Source organism: Varroa destructor, unplaced genomic scaffold (assembly GCF_002443255.2).
Source record: "Varroa destructor unplaced genomic scaffold, Vdes_3.0 BEIS01000005.1, whole genome shotgun sequence".
NCBI classification, from domain to species: domain Eukaryota; kingdom Metazoa; phylum Arthropoda; class Arachnida; order Mesostigmata; family Varroidae; genus Varroa; species Varroa destructor.
In genome coordinates this window covers 6,816,963-6,837,419 of record NW_019211458.1, presented here as the reverse complement: position 1 = coordinate 6,837,419, position 20,457 = coordinate 6,816,963, and the positions used below count along the sequence as shown (strand labels likewise).

The 20,457-nt window shown below is 38.7% G+C and overlaps 1 protein-coding gene and 1 long non-coding RNA gene across 8 annotated transcripts in view; both read left to right on the top strand.

Moving 5' to 3' along the window:
- Positions 1–8,220, top strand: part of LOC111251477 (secretin receptor-like) — a 112,434-nt gene extending 104,214 nt beyond the window's left edge. For 2 of the 6 annotated variants that reach the window (XM_086990642.1, XM_086990638.1), the window contains 2 exons: positions 3,778–3,961; positions 5,137–8,220. In XM_086990642.1, coding sequence (XP_086846768.1) covers positions 3,778–3,961; positions 5,137–5,345 — 393 coding nt within the window. In that variant the 3' untranslated portion in view covers positions 5,346–8,220. Of the gene's footprint in view, positions 1–4; positions 3,609–3,777; positions 3,962–4,170; positions 4,260–4,312; positions 4,530–5,136 lie in introns of those variants that run through there. The other 4 variants (XR_015328793.1, XM_086990639.1, XM_086990640.1 and 1 more) reach the window with 4 other exon arrangements.
- A 3,743-nt stretch (positions 8,221–11,963) lies between these two features.
- LOC111251987 (uncharacterized) lies at positions 11,964–19,752 on the top strand. Of its 2 annotated transcripts, none has more exons than XR_002674062.2 (3): positions 11,964–12,088; positions 18,025–18,284; positions 18,882–19,752. It is a non-coding gene; the product is annotated as an uncharacterized LOC111251987 (long non-coding RNA). The 2 variants fall into 2 exon arrangements; XR_002674063.2 differs by lacking the exon at positions 11,964–12,088 and adding an exon at positions 12,754–12,888.
- The last annotated feature ends 705 nt before the right edge of the window (positions 19,753–20,457 follow it).

Here is a 20,457-nt window from a genome sequence, read left to right as displayed (position 1 = left end):
ACAGATGGAGAATCTCGAAAAATTGGTGGTGCGCAAAAGTCGAAAAAAGGGTCTCCGAAGTTTCGAACTCTCGCAAAGTCGGAATTTAATTGCCTGCGGCGGTGGCAGTGCCAACAATGACGTCACCGAAGTCGTTACGTCACCGAAAACCATTACGTCTGCTGAACGCGTATCTGCTAGCAGAACTACGCCGTCTGCCACTGCCGGCACCCCCAGGCCGACTAATGAGTCCAAACGTTTTTTAGAAACGGAATGATTGAAACGAGAACGAAAACTAACTCGTTGGCTATTTTTTGTTTTTTTTTTTTTATGCAAGTGCAAGAAAAACGTCTGCTATGCGTTTGCATGCACGAAATTTGCTAAGTAACTTATGCGTTGCGTTCTGTTGTTATCCACATTACAAATGTGCGTAGCGGTATTTCTGCTTCGTTCATACATCACATAATGTTCACATTGTTAAATTTACTATTTTACACTTATGATGTTCTAGCGGCTTTTTAGATTGCCAGGTTAGTTTGAGTAATGCACTTTTCAAAATATCGCTCTTATATACACCTTACGTATAGATACGGAAAAAAAAAGCTGGCGGCGCAGTGTATACACAATTTTGCGGAGTCGGCGTATATACTATTTTCTGATTGAGTGGTTTCTATTATCGTTTGTTCAAAATTACAAAGGAACACGAAGGACAAAATTTCGTAGCAAATTTCCATATTTAAGCGTCTTGAATCTGCTGGCTCAATTAGTAGGTCTGAGCTTCCTTTTTCCAACGAGATTGTTTGCTTCATATTTCAAGCCTACAAAATAGAAAGTTATTCTATGCTAACGCATATTGCGCTACGTTATATCGACGCAAGTACATACTCGATAGAGGGAACTTAGGTAGGTTAAGTTCCACGCTCCAAGACACCCAGAAGCTCCTATTACGCGTGAAGTCTGCTCAGTCATAGGGCTAACCGGTACCTTACCAAACCATTTTGTTAATATGCTTGATGTAATGCATGGAAAACGTGTTTGGCAATGATGATTGAAGTGTACCGAGCTCTTCGATTATTTTCTAAAGAAATCCACCTGATATAATTATAGTATACACATAACTTGCATGAAACTGTCATGCAGGCCGATCTTTGTAGCGGTAGATCCAACAACGTAAGACCTAGAAGTAAATGATACTAATTGACTTCGCTGTCGCTCATTCTAACTGAGCATAACTTATCGCAACCCAAAGTTTAGCTCTCGAAATTCCCCAATATCAGCTAGAGAGCTAAGTAAATCCTTCCGTAACATTCTTTAGATTCTTATTTGTTCTTGTAAATAATACCACTGTTATACCCTTGGTGGTTGGTATCATTAACAAGTTCTGAGTTATCCTACTAGCATTGTTTCGTAATAGCTCGGCCTAGCTTACATATTGTTTTTATGGAGGTATAATAAATATAAGCTCGGAAGTAACAATATACTACGTCGGATTAGATTTACTTTGTTGTCCTTAAATCACCTGCCCGTTTATCCCTGGGGTACACTCACTGGGATATCCTGACTTTTTTTTAAACTATGAATTTCACTGTCTATACAATTTCTATTTTACTATGATTATTACAATTATTATTCAGCCACAAATGACACGTTCTAAGGACTGTCTGTCGTTTTAAAACGTTTGAATTATCCTCATTGACAGTTAAGACAGTTAGCAATGTTCAAAATGGTTCGTCTTATGGCTTTTATGAACTTGTTTAATTAATTAAAAGTTAAGTAACTAATTTTAAGTAACTAAAAATGTATACATTTTCTTAAGAATTCCCTACATCTTTATAAGGTATGTTAATTATTACATACCTTTTTTAGGTTAATCAGAATAATTTTCTAACATAATAAATAATAAACGACAATTTGGTAACTACAAGTAAGAATAGGAATGTACAGATAAAGTAGATCCGGTGAATCTACTATTTAGAGCAACATAGGTCCTAGAATATAATACGACCAAGATATATAATTAGATAGATGCATATTACAATAGAACTAGACTAGTATGACCGAATCTGCTCGTATCTTGGAGACATAGGTTGCGTCGTACTTTAAAAAAATGTTTATTACACAACTTTTTCTTCAAAGGCATCGTGTAGTTATTCTAGACAGAACGACAGCTTCAAATGTAGCACGTGGTTACGAAAATGCATTGCTTTTAGCCCCTGTCACTACAATCTACTTTGCAGAACTTGTGTACGTTTATCAAAAATAATGATGATTGTTGATAAAATATACTACTATTATCTACTTACTGGGTGCCATTTCTTAGGAAAACGTTCCTTTATTAAAGGGTGACACAATATAAAACCTGCTGTCATGCTAGAAGCGACGGTGAACTGACATTCGGACCGCGGATGAAGTTTTGTGTTCTATACTAGCGAGAAGCGGCAGGATAAGACTGACTACGACGGGTGGAGAATTTTCATAAACGGAATGCTATGTATATCGCACATGCCAAAGCATGTTAAAGGGCCATACCACCGCCAGTTGTGTTGGTAATAGCATTACCAATCCGTCCTTAACTCTGCGTAAAATCGAAGCTGTACATTACAATTGTCGCATCTTCGATTAACAGTGAATGTGCAAAGAGAGAACACTCGTAGTTTAGATGTTTTTTTAGGTACACTAATAATAATGTAAACATTGCGCGATATTCTAGAAGTTAGCTTCAAAATAAAGAGTCCTAATTGTCAAGAGCCAACCGTTAAAGCATCTCCAAAGGTCTCGGCGGAGCCTATAAGCTACAAGTTCGGGTCCTGCAGAGGGAGGCATACTTTCGCTGGTCTTGGGCCTAGGTTGATATACTTACGTAACAAATAAAACACATTTTAAAAAGGACTTTTGAATGCTACCATTTTTATGACAATGAAAAGTGATTCTGTGGCCAGCCTCTAGAGATATGCAGAGGATTTAGACCTCTGGTGTAATTTTTTCTCTAGGTGTACATAAGAACCGATTATAGTGTTTTGAACGCCGCGTCTTTCCTAACGTGTGTTCAATAAGTGTGGGAAGAATTTCTACTTAGACTCAAGGAAAATTGTTAAATTTGGAGAGCACTAAAATGAACGATATATTGGAAACCAAGAAAAACCCGGATGTGCTTGGTTTCAAGACAAAGAGGAAAAATATAAATTTTAGTATAGCATATGTAGTATATGTATATGTAGCCAAAGCATGACGTATTTTCCAGAAAAAAATCCAACCTTTTTCGGGGATTTAAATGAATGAAGAATAAACAATAAGCGAGCAAAGAGTAAAAAGGTTGGATATTAAAAAAATTTTAGCTAATCCTCGAAAGCTTTCCGCTAAAGTTTGTTTGCCAAAGAATATTTGGCAATTTGGAAAGTGTTTAGGCTAGCTATACCGTTTTCCGCAAAAGCGTTTGTCAATTAGGTCATTTTATCGAATCGACTTCAGATAAAGATGTTGCATTATTATCACTGAAACATCGTATGACCAAATCAAAAACCAGACGTACAAGTTATTTTTTACATATGCGCTTCCTACTTTTTGAGTAATTTTAATAAAGTGTCGCGTACTTACTGCAGGCAATTTAGCGCCGGAAAAGTTGAAGTACTTCTAAAAAAAAATGACAATTAAACCACCATATGTCTTCACTTTATTCCTCTAGCGTTAAGTAGATTAACCGTTGTACAAAAAAAGCTATAATTACTTCTATGGAAGGTACACCCAACTAGCAGCGCATGTCAATTCTGTTGTATGTTTGTATGACTTACGCGTTTTTAGGGATCGCTTGTTGCGTTGCTGTACTGTTTTTTGAATAACGAAGTGCAGTCAGAGGTCATTCGCCTGCTTCCACAAAGTCTGAAGGGCAAAATGTCATTTCTAACTCGAAGGCCGAGGACGTGCCAGTCATCGGCTAACTACTCTAAAAGAGATTCCATCTTGCCGCATGTCGTCAGGACTAAATGTATGTAGATACACAGATACTTCCACTTTCGGTATTGATTTAAATCAATCTTACAGCGTTGTGAGAAAAATATGAAATTTTTGAGTACGCAAACATATGTCTGATTGCTTTACTTTAGCTGACGTAAAAAACACAGGTAGTAGGTTTGCTGTTTGTCTAAAACCGTGTATGTCTTTGTCACGTCGACTTCTTTTATATTATCGCCTCAGTTTCTCAGTGTCTGCCAAGGCATCATTCAATGGAAGCGCATAATAGTAAAAGACCCATTTTGTCGTCTGCGGGGCCCGGCGCACATACAGTAAGTTCCTTTTACCCAGAACTAGCGTAATCTTTCCACAATTCTGGTTTCAGTTCCTTTTGCGAAGAAACGCCTGATTCTCAAAAACAAATTGCTGGATACGAGAGACATTTTTCCCATGGAACATAACGGGGAGCTTGTATGAGTCTCAATGTACCGGTATTGTCCCTCTAGATATTTCTAGTTTTCTCCAGTGCCTGATCGCCTTCGCTTACTTGCCGTATTTTATTGCAAGGCCAAGTTTAAGGTTTAACGTTGGAGACAGCATCAGTAAGTTTATTTTTGGAAAATGGTATAGAACGACAGGTGAAATTAAAGCGAGAAACACCATACTAACAGATAAACTAGTTGTAATGCAAATTCTAAGAGATTCATATAACGTTAGGCTATAAATTCTGTCAGCTTTAGGTCATCACTAGAGACATATTGTGTTATTGACTATAGATACATCACCCTGCGACATAGAATCGTGTTTCTTCTGCCTATGTCGCGGTAACCTGATTTACCTTTTATGGCCAAAAATCTAGAGCCCACTATATATATTTAGCAGGAGATTTTCAAATCAATTATATCGAGCCGCTCAAAGCCGTTCGATGTAGCTTTCCCAAAAAGAAACCATAAGCACGCTTCTGATACGAATTTGCACAATGCTGACAATCGAACGGAAAGTAAAAAGATATATGGGGCCATTAGACAATATATGTGGAATAATTTATTCTCAGGTTGTCTTTCCGGTTTGTAAATCTACACAGTACGAACGCTGAGCATTTCTAAATAGATGCTGAGAAATAAACATATCTTTTTGGACACTTGTTCAGTGCTGTGTCGTATTCGAAAAGCGTTTACCTTTGTGATTTATATGAAAACCCATTTTTAGATGAGCGTCGGCAACCAATGCAGGGCGGTTCAACAACGAAAGAAGAACTGGAGCAAACCTGTCTTTGCTCTCTAGATAACAGGAGCCCCCCTTTGAGAGCAGCGAACGCCAGCCTTCACAAGGACAAACAAGGTCATTCGAATGGAGATGTAAGTGGGGGTCGACACGAGTGCCCGCGCGAGAGGACGTGCATTGAGTCGGGCATCTGAAGGGCTGGCTACGCACGATATTGCCGTTTGGATTTTTTTTTTATTTGAATGTCATTTTACTCATTGTACTGTTAACTGTAAGAAGACCATATATTCGGATATAAAACTTCGTTATCAGGCAAGATATACGGAAACGAAGGTTTGACATGCCAGCTCTTCGATCGAACCTCCCTCTTCAATCCGAACTGCACGTCAGGGTGTATCCCATTGGGTTCGTGGCAATATATTGCAGCCAGGTAGTACATATTAGCCGTATAAGTAGATGCAACTGGCGGTGTTTGATGACGGAAACAATTTCTACGGTATCGCGCTTGATGTTTGTATCGCAACTTTTGTATAGCAAATGAATACGATTCAAATCAACATAATGTTCTGCTCGGATACAGCACTAGAGATCGAAAAACGATTGCTTGATTGAACCCACGAATACAACTTGCCATTGCGGATTTACAAGAACTAAACGGCTGTAATGAACATTACCCCGCAGCACCCTCACGCGGTGTCCATCTGGTTGAACTTCAGTTACTTCGTCTGACAGAAAGTAATTCCTCTTGTCTCCTCCAGGAGCTGTACTACATGTACCCATGCTTAACACAACGACATATATTTATTGCACGGAGCTAATTTTTAGACTTATAAATTATGCGTATTTACCATGACCTACCAAAGTCCAAACATCCAACACCTTTAAATAAATAGACTAGAAACACCCAATTTTCCATTATCTATCTAAATGGTCCTATGTTTTTTGTTAATCGTAGATCATTGCAGGCGGATGATATGGCTATGTGCAAACGGAATAGAATTATATGCACCCCATTAGAAATCGTTGTGGATCAGCAATTGCCGTAAGCTAGTGAGTTGTATAGAAGGAAAAAAATTTTAATTGGCAGGTCATTATCTAAATTTTGTTGGTGTACACTTCGCATAGAAATATTTTTTCGAAAATGCACCGAAGCCCCAGAAGCAATCGCTTCGTTTCTGGGCATACCCACTTCATTATTAACGATCATGAAGTGTCAGTGTCACGTGCCTTATGCTCTAGCATGTGATCAGCGAATATATATACTGAACCTCTAGTTGTTTGGTCAACTGTATTTTAGGCGGATAGAAATAAAGCTCTTGTCTCAAAAAACTGCTCTTCGATGGGCCGGGTTATTTGGCCTGACTGAAGTGGCGCTGTGACTTGATCGCCCTGTTCATAATCTTACTGGCCTCACGTTATCTATGAGCAGGTCGACTTCTACAACACCAAAATGTCGTTTGTGTTCTTTGGGACGCTATGATCCATTCGCTATTCAGTTTTCACTAAGAGCAAACCGTTGTTAAACCGCTCGACGGCCTTCTGACACGAGTGACACATGAAATTCTAGGCAGATTTATGAGGCACACTTTATATATATACACACACACACACACCAAAGAGCCCCTTGACCTTTGCGCAGTTCGATATATTTATTGATATTATGATATGATCTCAGTCGGTTATTGACAGGCCGTCTACTATCATAGGCATCAAAATTTCAGGCAGTCGGATCGTTTTTCTTGTTTTCAACAACAGTCATACAGTTATGAAATAATATACACTATTTTGAACATAAGTACAATGGTTTAGCAATTTGTTTTTACAGGTACATACTTCAATAGTGTTGTGCAATGTAATAAAGTCGCTGAAAATTTTCCACGTGACAGCTGACGCAATGACCAGTGTGGGATAGTATAGCATTGCGTATCAGCGTGGCGTCTGTGTGAGAATGTATTGGACTGCTGAGGACGTGAACGCACCTAAAACAACTTTGCTGCTATCTCACTAGACAGATGCCTTATTAAGAGATTCAATAGCTAACCGCGATTAACGAGTAACTAAATTGAATTCCCTTACCGTACCTATGCAATTTGCTCTGACCTAGATTTTCCGATCTCACTAGCTTTACGTGTTACAGAGTATCGTCTATCACCCAGATCATGCGTGAATTAATTACATAACAATTCGTTGTTACTCTAGTAAAATTACGTAATATATGTAATGATTTGATCCGCGGACAATAAAGCAGGGAAGTGCCTTGTGTATAAGAACGGGTCACGCTCTAAACGCGGATTGCGAGGCTGATAGACAGCTGCTTTCACGCATGAACATAAGCAAAGCTGCTGGTTTTCCCTTTAGAAAAAGGAAGGAAAGAAAAAAGCAAGTATACGAACCTGTCAGTTCGGAATGACCCTAAAATCAAAGACAAACACGCTCATTTGTTTGATTTCAAGCTACATAAAGGTTGTTTGGTGCTTGTGAACTACCATCAGAAGCGTTGCAAATTACGCGTAGAGCCAATAATAGGTTGAGCACTGATACAGAATTTTTTAGCTTCTATTAACACATTAGTAGGCATCCTCCGTGATTGAAACTAGTACCTTATTGCTCAGTTAATTTGCCAGACACTTGGGCATCGTTGTACATATGTAGAGTATTATCGAAAAGTAATTCACCGTGTATATAACGACGCATACACGCATGTTCATACACAGATCATCAATATATAAGAGTGAAAAGTGCGCGGAGTGATATCAACACGTCTACCTACTCCTGTCTGAGCACTAAAGAATTACAAAGTAACATAGATAGATCAATATAAATAGCATTTTATCCTCGATAGAGTAATATAAAAAAGGATAAGCTACTCTGGTGGGGCAAAAAAATTCGCACGTTTTTCTGGTTGCAATACGCGACATCTTTAGGCTCTTTAAACAGATACGTCTCGTTAATTCAAGGACTACCACTTCATTTGTTTTTATGAACAGCGCAGTAAAATTTCCTGTGACTTTGTAATAATGAATAAACTGTTTTCGAACACCTGGGCCGCCTTGGCTTACGGTAACTTTATACAGTGATTGTTCGCTTTTTATGTTAGTGCTATGAACTTAAAAACCATTTTTTCATGGAAAGAACGTATGCTAGCCCTTGAAGGTCGCGACTTGAATCTAATGTCGCAAACATTTATGTTATTAATAGTAAATTTGTTCGGATATTATCGAAGCGGAGTGAAGGCTGTACCAAAAAACTTTCGCTCTAAACATAATGAACAGCTCTTAGCATTTTTCTTACTTTTAAAAACCAAGACGCATTCCTTTCCATGGCCAAGACTTAAGTGAAAATTTTACCTAAGCACTCTTAGATGAAGTTATCATCTCATTATTAGGAAGCGAGTTTATAAATAAGAAACTTTATTACTAAAACGGAAAGCTCAATTGTTATTTATTTTTATGTACCATGTTATTTATGAACTCCAACTTGTTCAGTTCGCTGCTATACAAGTTTTGGGTACGAGAATTTAAAAACATTCGGCAGGCAGCTTTAGCTTGATTTAACGCTATTAGCGAGAATTTTAATCTGTGGTGCTAGTTTGGTGGATATGGGTGGATAAAAAACCTCCAAATGTACCTCCCGCATTTTTTTTTCCCGTACCATGATTTTTGTTGTGTGAAGTCGCGGAAGAGAACTCGTCAAACTTTAACCAAAAATCTTCGTTGTTACTAGTCTATTCCTTTACTTTTCCGATAGTTGAAAGCACATTTCAGTTGTAACTTACCAAGCAGGGCTCGTGAAGCTGTAGTAGATAATACCTGTAGTCAACGATCAAGTACGTTATGAGCTATTTGCTATATATCTAGTTTAAGATAATGTCCTGCCACTTAAATAGCATCCACCCACAGATGTGACCATGCGTAAATTTTGCAGCAGATACATTTCTGATCTTAACAAGCAATTCAGGTACATAAACAGCGATATCTGTTGGGCTAGGCCAATTCAGTGTTTCAGGTTTTAGAGAACTGAAAGGAGATAGGCACACTTAACTGTACCTAATAAGAGTTTGTACAGCGCCTCCATAAGCGCGCAATATTTGACAGTGTAATTCAAAAGATCATAGTTCTTTCACAAAATTCCCAGAAACTGAATACTCTTACTTGTTATAGGTCGTGATTTTCAATAGCGAGAGAATATCTTCAAATGTAAACGTTTTTATATACATACATGATTTATCGTAATAAGGTAGCTTTACTTTTTACATTGCAACGACAATATAACAAACTTAGGTACGGTCGTACACCTAAGACTGGTAGTCTTAGGTGTATAGCGGGAAAGGATCTTGCTTTCGATTTCTAGACTGCGCTTGTCTACTTTTCAAGTCTACAACTTCAAAGCATAACGATTATGTATGTCATCAAGCTTTTCGAACGTTTTATATGTTTGCTTAATTATTCCAGCATCCTGTCAATATAAAAGAAAAATCCAATGACCCTACGAGGTAAAGGAGAGGTGGTTTCCTGGATATACTTCTGTTCTGTTGCTGACCGAACAACTGCAATCTTAATGCTGTGCGCAACAGGACAAGGCGCGCAGGGCTTCCAAGCTAGCTAAATCTTGTCTAAACTATCGTGTGTACCCGAAAAAAAACCTTGCCCCTAATAGCTCATTTCTGTTGGACTTCATCGGTTATAGTTAGGGCATTAGCTACGATAGGATTTGTGATCTTCATGAGGAGAAATCGTGATTACCTGCAAACGCAAATCATCATGATCGCATGCTTTGGTGGATCAATTTATACCATCGTATACTGTAGTTGTTAGTCAATTATATTAATATTCTAGCGCTTTGAATTTTAATCTTAGAGCTCGAGTGGCACAGACGCTCTTTTTCGGTGCAGCTCCTTTTATACTAGCTACTAAGCCTCGTTTTAAGGGCCATTTTCGGCGACATGGTTTGTCTTCAAAAGTGACGTTCAATAATAGCTCGTATTGGCTTTTTTCTAGCATGTGCACCCTTTTATAATACATTGGTATCAAAGCTCTCAGGGTTGGATAATAACAAGCTTATCTAGAGAGAGGGAAAGGAGTTGCACGTTCTCTGTCTATAGGTTACCCCGTTGGCGGTGATAAATACTTCACCGATATCATGAGTACAGAACGCTTCTTTCTGGACGAACCTTCCAATCGTTTCTTAATGTCAACCATTTACGAAAGATTACTCTAGAGCATTGCTTAGTATTTCTATCTTATTCAGGTTCCTACGAACACGAAGAATGTCATTGCAATGGTTGGACTAACACGTGTCTTTGGCTAGCGATTCTAACCGTGCGTACATTGCAATACAAAACAATCCGCGGCCCGGAATATTTATATTCTATTTTATCTGTTACTTACTGAATCTATTATTCTATATGACCCCGCATGTGGTGGTCTTTCACTGCTTAGAAGCAATATTTACACCTAATATAATATTTTACGCACTAAGCACATACGTGATTTGATACTATCTACATATATGTAGGCATCATTTTTAGAACCAAGAGAAACAGCGGCACACAGGGTCTCCGAATGGTAGCTCTAGCCAGTATGCGGTGAAAAGATTACGTTATTATTGTGTATCATCTTTGCTACTGTTCCCTACACCTTCCTCTGTGCCTTTCGGTCTAACGGAAAAACAAGAAGAGGATACAGACTGAATAGGATATTCAGGTCTCTATATAACACCATACTCTTTCAAAGCAATCCATACTATCGACCCGGTGACAATAGAGTTAAAAAGGAGGGCCTTCCAGGACCGGCACAGGACGTCACTCGGTATGGGCCTTACCGATTTTGGCTCAGATCTCCGCCGATAAGGGTCTCGTTTCAGTTTTTGAAAGGTCCTATGAAAATGTTTTTTTCTTGATATGTGATCTCTTGCTAACAAGTGCATTGTTTCTGAAAAATGGACTCGAACTATAAAACACAGGTCACCGTTTCGATGTTTTGGTTTTACCTACTTTTTTTTTTACCTATCGAATACAATCATCATAGAAGTTGTATATTACTAAGTATTATGATTTATCACTAAGCATAAAGGAGCGAAATTCTCCAATAGAGTCAAACGATACTGCTTTATGCACGCAGCGATTGTCGTGTATTTCTCCTACATGAAAATCAATATGTGTTGCGTGTTCGGTTTCTTTACCGAGTATCTTGAGAGATTTACCTGTCGCCAAGATAATTAGAAGATTTCCAAATGCATTGATAAAACGCCGTACACTTCAGGTAGTAGCAAGTGAACGGCCGCCGGCAGTCGACATCAGCCGATGGACCATTTATTAGTAGCTTAGTTGAGTGTTCGACCAATACTCACTAGACGAGCAAGGCCTTACTTTACGTACCTGTTTTTTTTTTCTATCAACATCGATAAGAAAAAAATAATCGTAAACTCATATAAGAAATGAACGTGTTCTTTTCTTAGACCTACTACGACTATCGTATGTTTTTGCTCAACCAATTTTCATTAGTATACTGAGATTGGAAGTATAACGTCCTTTGGGTCCTTGTCTATTCTCAGCTCCTCAATCGAAGCAGTGGTTATCGCGCATTCGCATTAACTTCAAATATATATATATATATATTATATATATTATATATATATATCTATCAGTTGTATACACACACACTTAGATTTTTCGTGGAAGAGGGAATATAATAGTTTTGTCGTCCCACTGGGAAAACGTGTTTACTGAGCTACGCTGCTACCAAAAAATATCGATCTTAAATTTTGAAACACTCATGGTCAATTGTGGTACATTTTAGATAGCGAAGCGGTCACAAAATTTGCTTTTGCATCTATCGACTGAAATGGATTTCATCCCCTTTCCATGAAAAAAATCGGCGTGTATTTAGCTCTCGACGATGACGGCAGTGAGAAGGGTGTGTGGAACCTACCTCATGCGGTACGTTTTCTGCATTTGAAGAATTCTCTTAGTTGACTTTTAAATAATCGCTCTTTGAGGCTGAAAGCATTTTGAAAGTATATTCATCGTCGTACGTAATTGTTCGCTCTAAGAGCGCCTAAAGATGATCAAAAGTCGGTCAGTGGAGTTAGCTTGGGAAGCGCACTTGTTGCTTTTTTTCAAAGCTGCCTGCACCGTAATCCTAAGCCAGTTTAACCGTTCATCGATTACCGAATAGTTTTCAAAATCTCAGTACCTTATAATGATTGGCTTTAAAAATTGCTTCGGATTTTGCGATTTGCCTAACTATAAGACGAAACTGTCTAAAACATTCCCTCTAGCTCCATCGGCGTTCTCAGTGCTAAGAGACGGCTTCACTTCATTGATAGAGTACATATACAGTAGCTGTACACATACGCTGTTCTTTTTTTTCGTAGCGAGAATGGCAGGGACTTTCTATCAAGCATATTTTCTGTTACATCTGTTAAATACAACGAAGCAACAGATCCGTTGCTAGTTTGGCTGTGACCAAATACGCCTTGAATCTTAACTTTGAGTGCATTTCTTATTTTTAACATCAGTTTAATAACAAGGGCCAGTAATAACATGGGAAGCTATGACAAAGCGAGACGATTCGTGTGACGGAGGTAGTGAGCACTGTGACCCCGCCATTAGAAATAGCAGACACGTCAAACCATTATTTGCGTATTTTTTTTTTGCCATGAACTTGTTTTCGCTTCTGCTGTAGCGGAAAGCTTATTCACTCTGTGCATGCTACTCCATCTAAAAAAATCGCTAAGGTAAGTATTTCTACTTCGCGAATTTGCCGCCGATTAGGGCCTGAACTAGGCCACACCCAATTCTAGTAGTACGTTTGAGCAAAGCTTTCTGTGTATTTGGATCAAATCTTAAATGAAAAGTACATTATATATCCTTCAGTCTTTTGGCTTTAGAAGATAGGACTTTGATTGAATTCGAATTTTCAAACGATTCGGCTGAGTTATACCGTGCAAAAGATAAGTTGTATTTAACGTTTCTGTTTCACCATAAACACCAGCTCTAAAAACTCAACTTTGATCCTTAATAAAGATAGTGAAACAAGTCAACGGAAGGAAACTATCAGTTTAAGCAAGATATTAGATTTTCCTTAAGCTATATAGTATCTAAAGCTTTGCAGTCTGTATATTTCTCCCTAAAACTAATTTTCTCCCTTGCTGAACGTCTCTCAAGTGAACGTATATTATGCCAACATTACGATTGAAAACTACGAGACAAATACTTTAAACATAGAAATCACCAGGCAATCCCGTAGAAAATTGTTTATCTTTTAGCCGTTTTTGATGAATTGAAACGTCTGAATGAACTTCAGCTCACTATTGTCTCATACGAGGGTGATTAGAAACGTCTTATTCAATAAGTTACTATTGAATACAGAGTGAATTACTAATTTCCGTAGAAATAAGTTAACGTTTCAAATTTACGCGCGGTCGACGCTTTTATTTTGACAAAACAAGAAAGGACGAGAAGCTCTGCGAGTCGTTACATCACAACTTGAATCTATTCTCTGCGACTAAATAGCGCGGTTGAGGCAGCATCGAACAAAGACAACCCATACAAACCGTTGTTCTTTGTGACAGTACTTAAACGAATTAGAAAAGCCTCGCACAGGAGCGATGAGATAACGATTGGCTGCTGGAGCTGTACAATATCAATCGGTGTCTACGGTGTCTCGTAGGTGACTGTCAGACTATCAGTCAGTTATTATCAGTACTTGCCAGCGGTACCCGTTATAGCAGTATAAGCTTTGCCATCTAAATCGGCAAAATGACGCGTCTGCATTAGAGTTTTCCAGTGATGTCCGAGCGAAATCTTTTACATGTCCCAAAAGAGTCATTCCTGGCAGCCATAAACATTCAATGTAACCACTGTTAAATTTAGAGCCCACTACTAAGCCGTGAATCAAACGCTATTCGTTGGCGCTAGCTCGTTGAAGTGCTTGTTGCATAGAACGTATGTTGAACTGCGAATAGACCAAACGTCCAAAGTTAAACAATATAAAATGATTAGGAGATCAAAATCAAAAGGGGCGAAAATGACTTGTTGGCGAGTGATTGTTTTATTTTACAAAAGATTGACTTCCTTCTGGCACGAGCAGTAGCCGACGAACGATGCTTATTTCAACCCAGAATTTGAACGAAAAGTGTCGTGAATGAACTGTCTATTCAATATAGCTTCGGCTTATTGCAATTGCAGCTAGAATTTTCGACGAAACCGCTTAAGGGCTAATTTGAGTTTATTCCTGTGCAATAGGCGAACGTCTTCTACCCAAGCAGGCTGGCAGTTCAGAGTGTAGACTGGATGGACTTTTGCTTAATAACGCTTTATACATAGTCATCGAACAGACTCAGGTCTGGGTTATACGAAAATCATAACCGTTTGGCATAAATAGGCGCACTATTTTGCTGCAAGACATAGGGCCTTCGATTAGACGTTAGACATTGACGAGCGCACAAGATACCGATCAACCTCTCCAATACAGCGTACGTGTTCTTAGAAGTATAGTGACATTACGTCTTTTTCATTCGACTTCACACTGAGAACACGAGCATTGGCCGAAAAATCGATTTACTTGCAACAGGTATACACCTTTCACCCTGAGAGCAAGTTAATGATCATTTCTGCGGTTAGTTTTTGAATTTTTAACTCAGAGAAAATTCGAACATGACCCGCTGCTGCACCATTGAGAGAGTGGAGAAGCAACTAACGCCTATCCAATCGTCCGGCTCCATTGAGCTCACGAGGCATCTGTCTGACTTTTACGGTATATTACATGTACGTGAGGTTTTTTTATGACTAATTAGTAACATGGTAGGTATACTCGCATGCAATTCCCTCTTCAATCTAATTCCAGGGTCTGCACTGTTGTTTGTTAGTCATAAAGGTCCTGTGCTGTGCCGGCATCGCCTTTTTCCTTATTTGCATTCTTACCTGTGACTCCGAACACTGCCGATTTTCGGTAATCATACGAGTAGCTTATAGTATTGGTAGGAATGCATCCCACGTGAGGGGATTGAATAATGGCTAATTTCTCTCAAATCACAAGGACCACGCGGTGTTTTCAGCAATCGTTATATCTTTTTACATCATTGTCATTTAATATTACCTATCTGAGACGAGCGCATTCGAAAAATCACTAGGACCAGTCGAAAACAGTTCCGCTTGAAGCCTAACACTATACGTAAGGGTAGTAGGGCTCCGTATGCTTATAGCCAAAGCAAGTTGATTTTAAATTCAAGTACTATTAAAGTTTTCGATTTTTTCAGATGAACACCGATCAGGAATTTAGCACAATCTGCGTTACTGATTCTTTTTGACCAAGCTTCACAAGATGAGGCTGTATAGAATTTTGTTGTACTTCATTGAACGCTCCTTGAGTGGTAAAGAAGCAAAAGAGCGATCTCATTTTTTTCCATAGCAGCTTCGCGTCCCCCAAACTTTAATTTCAATGCCAGACTGAAAGCAAGTTACGCCTCATAAAGGTCATTATAATGGGTTATACTATATGACCACTTTGAAAGCAACATGGGCCAGCATCATTTTAGCTTTAAATAACAAAATGTTGACGATTATTTATTATACAGAGAAATCGGAAGAACTTTGAATACAGATCACCATGATGGCTCTTTCTAGCACGCCCGGATCAGCTTTTGTGCGAGGCATCTTAAAGAAGCCCTTAGCATGTGCCGCGAGTTTAAATAAGGAAGCAGTTAAGGTTTTGCTCAAAAACTTCAGGAAACTGATAAAGTCAAGCAATTTTACTTTTTCAAGTTAAGAAAAAAAATACGTCTATTCATAAGGTAAACAACCCATTAAAGGTACTATGCCTGAAAGAAGTAGCTACCCTAGTGTCATAACAGTAATGCGAGATACTGGTTACGATGTTGGCCTTTATTATCGCAAGTCGAAACAGAACTTCGTCGCTTTAAGGAATATGTGCCGATGGATGAACTAGGGTTATGAATCTAAGGTTTCTTGCTTGTCCAGATGGATTGCAAAGAGAGCGCTTGGCAATTTGCTTTAGGCATTCACTGGCGACCATTTGCTGTTTCTTAGAGAAGTTATGCCCGCTAATCCTAGATAACCACGAGATTCACCCAACCCTGCCTAAGTGTGACCAGGTTGTCCTTGGAGAATGGCGTGTACATCGTCGTACTTCCTTCACGCTGCCCGAATAAACTACTACAACCCTTAGACGTGGCAGTTCTTGGGTCGTTGAAGGCTTGACTTTGTACAGGGCGTACAAGGAGTTATTTATGACGCCAAATATCGTAAGAGGGCTTCAAAACACAGGTTTCGTGTCGATGAACAGAAACGTATTCACAGGAAATAATTTTCTTTTTTTTTCAGTAGCACAGGCTGATAATTAGCCAGGGCTGCTGGGCCATTACGAAACATTATCCTTGCAGGAGAGCTGTTCATCGTCGAAAATGGAGACTCTATTGCGGGCAGCTTGCCACCCCATTGCAAACAGAAGCCATAGATCGTCCATTAGTCTCACAAAATAACATTAGTGTCTCCGTTTTCGAAAATATGGGTTTATTTGCTCCAATAGAATAGAGCTGCTTAATAGGATCAATTACAAAGCTTTACATCTCGATGATATAGCCCCACCAGGAGAAGCTAGGTAGGCCAACAACGTAGGTGTCTTTCATGAATTATTTTTTGAAACCTAACGATTTATTTTTAACCGTTAATAGGCCGCAAGGTAAAAAATTCTTGGCGAATTCGTCTTTAGTACATTTTGGTTCATATGGATCCACCATCTTCTCTAAATGGTACGGTTTATATAAAAAAAAAAAAAGGAAAAAAACAAAGACTCTATTTTTTCTCTAGCAAAAAGATATAGACTTACAGGCTGGATATTGTTAAATTTTCAGAATATTTTAGAGGCATACACATCAGAAATTTGGTGAAATCCAAGTTAATAGTTCTTTCTCTAATCAATTTCTGATTCTGTGTAGAATTAATTCTATACACAAAATAATTCTATACGGAACAAATAACTCTTTTGAATTTGATATAATTTTTGTTGAAAAATTAAGAAGCAGAATAATCGCCTTATTCTTTCACAACAGGTTCGCCTGTCCCAAAGTTACATTTCCAAAAGCAACCTAGGGGTAAGTTTGTTTCATAAAAGTTGAGTTAAAGTGATCAATCTGAAGGCTATATGGGCCATTGCATAATGGGCACGTACGAAACTAAATGGTGCCGATAACAATCCTGTAACAAAAAAATTAAAGAATAAAGTTGCTTCAAGATACAGATCAGCTTGGTAGGAATGCGTATTTGCGTACATATGCCACATGAGCCGAAGTCATCGTAGTTTTGGGCCATGAAAAGTTATACAAGAATCATATAGTCACGGTAGTTGTACACACTTCATTCATTTCGTCGCGAACCTTTTAGAATAACGATGTATACGTTATTATTGTTTTCTTCTATTCGCGTATGGGTTAGTACCTGAGCTATTCGAAACCCGGTTTTGCATTCCACAGAAAAACCTTATGTGGACCTAATAAACGAATCACAGCCGTTAATTTGTTTGCTTAGCGGTAAATGATTTCCAGAAATCGGCTCTTGTCACGACAATGACAGCTCTTGCTAGCTAGAAACGTATTCATTGAAGTATTTATTCATCACTTCTATATCGTTGTCCTAGCTCTAGCGCATATAACTTCAATTTGAAGGCTTACATTTTCTTGTGCAAAGAAATCAATGTTTCAACGAAGCTGTAATTACTGCTAAGAAAAACGATATTTAATAGTTATTTGCTGCCAAGTTAAATTGATAAAGAGTTTTGATCCGTCTACCATAGATTCACATGAAGCTCTGCTGGGTTTTAGTTTTAAATGGCCTAATTATTGACGTATCTTCAGGTCCTCCTTGCGCATGGTCCTGGGCTTATGTGATATGAAGGTGATGCCGATTGTTACCTACGGAAGTTAAATTGTTTGCGAACATCTTTGATCGATAGAACTGGAAAAACTCGATGAAATCAAACTTTCGCTTTTAAAGCACGCCATACACCTATATTGTTGTTCAGTGCTAAACAGACGCAAGCTTTCTATCAGCCGCCGCCAATTCGGACCCTGACTTTCACTATACGGGAGCTATAACTAATGAAGAATGGAAAAAGGTCAGACACAACAAACCGATGCATAGTTACCCTTTTTGTAGTACATGGCTTTTATCGAATCGTATGCGGAATGTTGGCTTTTTATTTCCCAGGGGCTATGTGTATCTGTACAAAATACGACGCCATATCTCTCGGGTATTCCTCATGCAGAGCCATGTGCTGCAGTACCATTGTCGGTCTTTCTAAGCGGGCACTTAAAGTTTCAAATTTGAAACTTTTGAGTTCGTACAATACAATTTTATTTTCCTAAACATAAACAAACCTTATGTACTACTATATGTAATATCGCCATACAGTTATTTTACAGTATTTGTTGTTTTACAAAGAATTCCTTTTAATACAACCGAGTTTGAATCAATGATGTCCGGCTTTGCTAGGCGGAAACATAACTGTATATAGCGCCGATGTATAGATTTACAGGGCACAGCAGTACCAAAATCGAATTCCCTTAGAGAAATATATTTAATAACGAATTAGCCATTTAAAATTTGCATTCAGCCACACAGTAATAATTTGCCAAATTATGACCACTTTTATCTTCGGCAACTTCCTCGTGTCCTTATTCTGTCTTAGCGGATTGTTTTGTTAAATTTACAGTAGATGTACGTATTGATCGACGTGTGGATGGTCCAGCCTTGCACTGACGTCTCCAATAGCCATCTTCAAAAATCCGTCGTAGGAAAAAATCCAGAATCCATTTTTGTGGGCAAGCCAAGCAGTTTAAGAAATGGTGACACCGACCCGTACAATGAGAAGCTAGGTACCATTCCAGTCTAAAGATTTACATAGCTTAAAGACGAGCCATTCAAGAAGTCTCCCGTCTCAACTTCAATCCAAACCAGTGCGGTGCACGATGCGCGCAGTCTCATCCGTCAATTATATACATTCAGAAAAACGAAAGATAATGCTCAATACTCACACCACGATGGGCCAATACAGCGACTGCAGACAACGGCATCTGGATTGAGCTAGAAAACTGTTCAACATTGCCCCCTTGCAGCCTGGGGCAACGCCTCGTACTACCTCATATCGATAGCTTTAGGTAAATCCATGTAAACTTTATCATATCACAAAACAGGCAGAGAATCAGGGAGAGCTAGTAAAATTGTCAAACAAAAAAATTAATCATTGACTGCATGTCAATCACTGACGAAACCGGTAGCAACGGGAACTCGACCGCCTCCCGTAGCTCTAAACTTTTAGCAACGTTTAGTACAGAAGCAAACCGTAACAATATCGTTACACCTATAAACTGCAGACAAGATGAATTACTTCGTGCAGACCACCAATCGAAAATCCCTCCAGTACGTTTTGCAAGAAAAGCCACGCTGATCATAAATCGATGAAACGTGTGATGTCCTTAGATTAACTAACTGAAAAGGAGGGCTCGTTCCTGATGCCTTCAGGATCGAGCATGAAGAATTTATTCATTCCTCAGTTAGATGCCATAATAAACGAGTTAAATTTACGAGACACGGTATTCCTTTAATGTATATGATGGCGGTTCCATTTTGTAATAGCTTACTTACTAGACCATTGCTTGAAATGGAAGCTGAGGTAGCTAAATTTGTACTTTGATCGCCAGCGTTTCAGATTGTAGAATATATTTGTAGACTTACACTAAGTCAGTTTTAAATCAACTTTAGGAGCTTCGAATCTATATATTTTTTTGTGTCAGCTATGCTTAGAGCACTCCATATAGCTTTTATTTTTAGAAAAATATAAGCTCGATTAGAGCAGACTTCCTCCCAAAGGGTTTTGCATAACACTAAGATTTTTGCAAATCAGAGGTTTGAAGGTCAGTGATATTTAAGATCATCTGGAGTCACGTTCAATCGAAGTGCATGTGATCACACTTACTTCCCATAATCTATGCGAAATCAAGCCCTACCATGTCCGTGTTATTATTAACCGGTGCAGGTAGTCGGCTCCGACAAGTTACAAAGAAAGCAATAGGGACACAGAAAAAGGATTAGTTTTTATGTAAGCAACTAGTTTGCCTAAAACTAAGAGATATTGCATTCTCTCTCCAGATCGAATGTGTCGATATATCCGACTGCACCAGCAGATGCTCTATTAGGCGCATCTGAAAACCTAAACCCCTCCGTACCACTTTTATGCCATCGTTATCAACTAACTCTTTTGCGGATTATATAATCACATGAGTTGATGT